Source organism: Mustela nigripes, unplaced genomic scaffold (assembly GCF_022355385.1).
Source record: "Mustela nigripes isolate SB6536 unplaced genomic scaffold, MUSNIG.SB6536 HiC_scaffold_1088, whole genome shotgun sequence".
Taxonomy (NCBI): Eukaryota; Metazoa; Chordata; class Mammalia; order Carnivora; family Mustelidae; genus Mustela; species Mustela nigripes.
This window is the reverse complement of record NW_026740495.1, coordinates 3,064-7,189: the sequence shown is the minus strand read 5'-3', so window position 1 is coordinate 7,189 and position 4,126 is coordinate 3,064. Positions and strand designations below refer to the sequence as shown.

Here is a 4,126-nt window from a genome sequence, read left to right as displayed (position 1 = left end):
GTTGTAGGATGGGTCTATCTTTAGCTTTTTGAGGAACCTCCATGATGTTTTCCAGAGTGGTTGCACCAGTTTGCATTCTCACTTTTTCAAGTGGTTCCCCAAGGGGGGAAAAATTTGGCTAGAAGTAATTGACTAGAATATCAATAACGAAGATTTTTGTAAAGTGGGAAGTCAGATACTACTTTCTTTTAAGAGTAGGTGCAAACTCCTCGTCTTGGTTCCATGGAAAGCATGGAGAACTAATTTAAATGCCCAGACCAATCAGTCATCAATTAGTGGGTTTGGAAGAATGTGTTTATACATGGAGTTTTTAGCCTCTTTCCAGCCTTTCTCATAGGTCTTGGGTCTTGTTTGTCTCTCTGGCTATCTAATAAAGCTAGGAGAAAATTAAAAATGGGTAAAAAAGGGTTATGGGCTGGTCTGGGCTGATCCTTGGAATCTATTTCTGAACTCATTTTCAACAGCACACCTCTTTGTCTTATTTTGCCTTCTAGGAAAGGACCTGCCTATCTTCTTCATTGTTCTCATCATTTCCCTGTGCTGTATCGTGGTCTTCATCATGGCTTATGTTATGCTTTGCCGGAAGACATCCCAACAAGGTGAGTGATGAGTATGACTGAGTGACTTTGTTCATTAATTCATTCTGAGAGCACAGTTAAGCATAAATTGCATCAACCACTGTGCTAGGCACTTCAAAAGGCTCTCAGCATACTTTGGGATTGAAGTTTAGGGTTCATGGAGACAGACATGCAAGCCAACAATAACAATATGATTTATTTAAGTTAGTTTAGAAGTCTTTGGTACAAAGCCTAGTACAAGCCTTCACTGTAATGGATGGTCTAACGAGGGTGCAAGAGAAACAGAAGTCACAATCCTTGGCCTCAAGTTGCTTAGAATTTATTTAGAAGATTCAAAGTAGAAACATGAAGTTTATCAATATACATACATAACAATAAAGGCTATGGACTCAAAGCCAGGAGAAAACAATCAATACTAAAGGTTTCCAGAGAAGAGAGTCAGAGCCTAAGTGATTAACAAGAACTCTTAGAAGGAGGAGGAACTTAGACCAGGCCTTGGATGATGAAAACAAATTAGAAGGCAGCATTATAGGAAGGAGAAACTACAAAAGTAAGGTGCAAATGCTTAAAAGGTGACGGTGAGTGAGGTCATCAGTGTAGAAAATACATAAGTAAATGCAGGGGAAAGGGAAGTTTACTTCTGATTATAGAGTGTTTTAAATAGCAGGCTAAGGAACTTGGAATTTTTTCTCTAGGTCTTCCAAAGGAACTAGAAGTCACCAATTTTTTTAAGCAAAGGAGTGACATTATGAAGGTGCACTTTTCAGGGATATTTAACAACTGTGAGCAAACAGAGCAGGAAAAGAGTTTGGACATTCATTTCTAAGTAAAACCTAGCTACGCTTCAATACCTGCTGCACTCACCATTTTGCTTAACATTAGTGTCCTTTTTTTTTTTTTTCCTGTAGCAGCTCCTATTCCCAAGTAGCCTTGTTTCCACCATGACTTCCTCCAGCCAAAAGGGAGAAAGGAGCCTTAAGAATTTCCTTCTCCTGGGTCTGAAGTATAAGCTCTGGTCTTGGCCAGTTAGCATGGCTATGACTCATGAGGTTGAACTTGAAAGTAGAGATGTCCCAGGTAGCCACAAATCCCAGGAATACTAAAAACCATTAATCATGGTCTCAATGAAACTAGGAATAAACTGTAACCATATTTTATTGTTTCTCTCTCAAAAACCTTCCAAGGCTTCTCATGGCTTAGGGGATAGAAGTCAAAATGATGCATTCTATTTAAGGCCCTCTCTGATATAGCCTATCTTCTTTATGCCCACCACTCCTTATTTTCATTTTGAATCACTGAAGTCCAACAGGCAAATAGACCACACACCTCATGGCCTTATGCTTTTCCCCTCTGGATTGTCTTCCCAAAGTTTCTATTATTTACTTCTCTGTAAGAGAGAGATAGCCTTGGGCCATCAATTCAATTTAACATGTAGTTACCGATTGCCCACTATCAGTCAGGCAGGGACCATATAAAATGAAAAAGACAACACCTGTGTTATGGAAGCTACCAGGCCAGTGGGAGAGGTAAGACATGGAAACATATGGCTGTATCACAAAGTAGATGGTATAGGGCATGCTCTGTTTGCTTTGTTGTGGCTTAAAGCATGCATTCCCAGTTGTATTCCTGTAAGATTATAAACTCCGGGAGGCAGTGTCAAGAGACATCCATATTTGTACCAGGTTATAGAACATTTAAGCCTGCACAGAATAGAGATAGTTCTTCTCCATAGACACTAGGGGGCAATGGTGATCTACTTAAAGACCTTTTCTGGGTGCCCAGTGGAGATGAGTACATTTGAGAATGGCTTTGGTCATGGTCCCTGACAGATTAATTCAACCCCTTCTGCCCGGGCTCTGGCCTGGCCAGCTAGTTTCCACAAAAACTCCCTGGGATCTTTGGCAAGATTCCTGGGTGGTGAGTGTGTCCAGTTCCAGTGTCCCTTCCCCTACCACAACAGGCAACTCTTCCAGCCCAATGTTCTGAGTCAGAGTATGCCAAAGAGGATCATAACCAAATGTGATTCCTCAACCTTTCTCTGAGAAATTTGTATCTCTGTGCTTCAGTTTACCTTCCCAATACCCCCCAATTCCCCCTTTCTGTCTCCCCTTCCCTCCCTTTGACTGGTAACCAGTGTCCATATTTGGCCCTTGTCCACTCCCCATGGAGACTTCTGACTCGATGCCTCCTTCTTTTCTAGAGCATGTCTATGAAGTGGCCAGGTAAGACTGCCTCTGCTTTTCCATCTTCTGAACCCTCCCCTGCCCTCATTCTGTTAATCACTGGCATGAAGGAAAGGGAGCTTGACACAAACCCAATTCTAAGCCCAAAGGCCTTCAGGGTCAGAGCACTGCTTTCTTTCCTCTCTGAAGAACCTCCTGAAGTTCTTTCTTGGCTCACTGATCACACAGGATAATCCAGATCCATCAGCCTTCTGTTCCTAGAATGCCTTGATAACAAGAACCTAAGGGTTAGTTGGCAAATTTAGGACAGAAGTATGGGAAACTAGAATTCCAGGCTCAAGTCCCTCTTTATGAGTGGTGGGATCTTGGGCCACAGGACACATGCCAGAGAGGCCAGCAATTCTGGTGAAGCCTGGAGAGTGGGAATTTTCACAGGGTGTTGCTCCAGCAAAGAGCCATCTTCCCAGACTCCAGGCAATGACTACTCTGAGGATCCCTGCCTGGGCCAGGAGAACCAGACCATCGCCTGGATCAACAGTGACTATGATCACCTGCTGCACACAGCTTCTACAGATTATGAGCTTTTGGCCACCAAGGACACTGGCGTCTGCTAAAAATGTCCTGCTAAGCCAGGGCCTACTGACATAATTTCCTATTCAGCCTTCTGCATAGCCATCTTCCCTGCTACCTCTCTTCCTGGACGACTGAACGTGTCTTCCCTGCCCAACCCTGAGGTTTCTAAGAGTGACTGGTTTTGCCTAAGAAGTTACCATATGCACATCAGCAAGCCTGCTACTGGATCAGGCCTTAGACCCTTATATTTTGTCTTCTTCTACTGCTTCTCTTTAAACACCAGAGGGAAGTTCTCATAGCATTAAGACTTGGTCATCCTGCCTCCAGACACTGCTCAACTTTGGCCTGTTGCTACCAGAAGACCAGAGGGAAACTCAGCTTTGCCAGCTCAGAGGACCAGTTGTATTCAGGATCATTTCCTTTTTTTTAGGGCCAGATAGCCTTTAATTAAGATTTGTATGCAATAGACCAGGATTCAGTTTTGCTCCTGAACTGTGACTCTAGTGCTCTGGTGTTCTTTTGATGCTCAATAAATATCTAATCATGATAGCAACCTTGGTTGTATTGGTCTTCTCTCAAATACCTACCAAGTGATTAAGGTGAGACTAGTTGAGATGTTTGGGGACTTGGAATTATAAATAGCACCTTTTCTTTTTTGGTCTTTCTCTTTCTCACCAGACCACCTTTACCTTACTTTAGAGGTGGGTCCTCCATCTGGGACACAATGAATTTTTGGCAGGTTAGTACCCAAATGCCTTCCATTCCTTTCTTTGTCACCCTGCCATCTCCACC

General features: G+C 43.0%; 1 protein-coding gene across 1 annotated transcript; it reads left to right on the top strand.

Moving 5' to 3' along the window:
- Positions 1-494: 494 nt before the first annotated feature.
- LOC132008794 (V-set and immunoglobulin domain-containing protein 4-like) lies at positions 495-3,887 on the top strand (the record flags this gene model as incomplete). Its single annotated transcript, XM_059387338.1, has 3 exons — positions 495-599; positions 2,779-2,800; positions 3,138-3,887. Coding segments are annotated over 3 exons (365 nt in total), but the record flags the coding sequence as incomplete, so codon positions are not given.
- Positions 3,888-4,126: the final 239 nt, after the last annotated feature.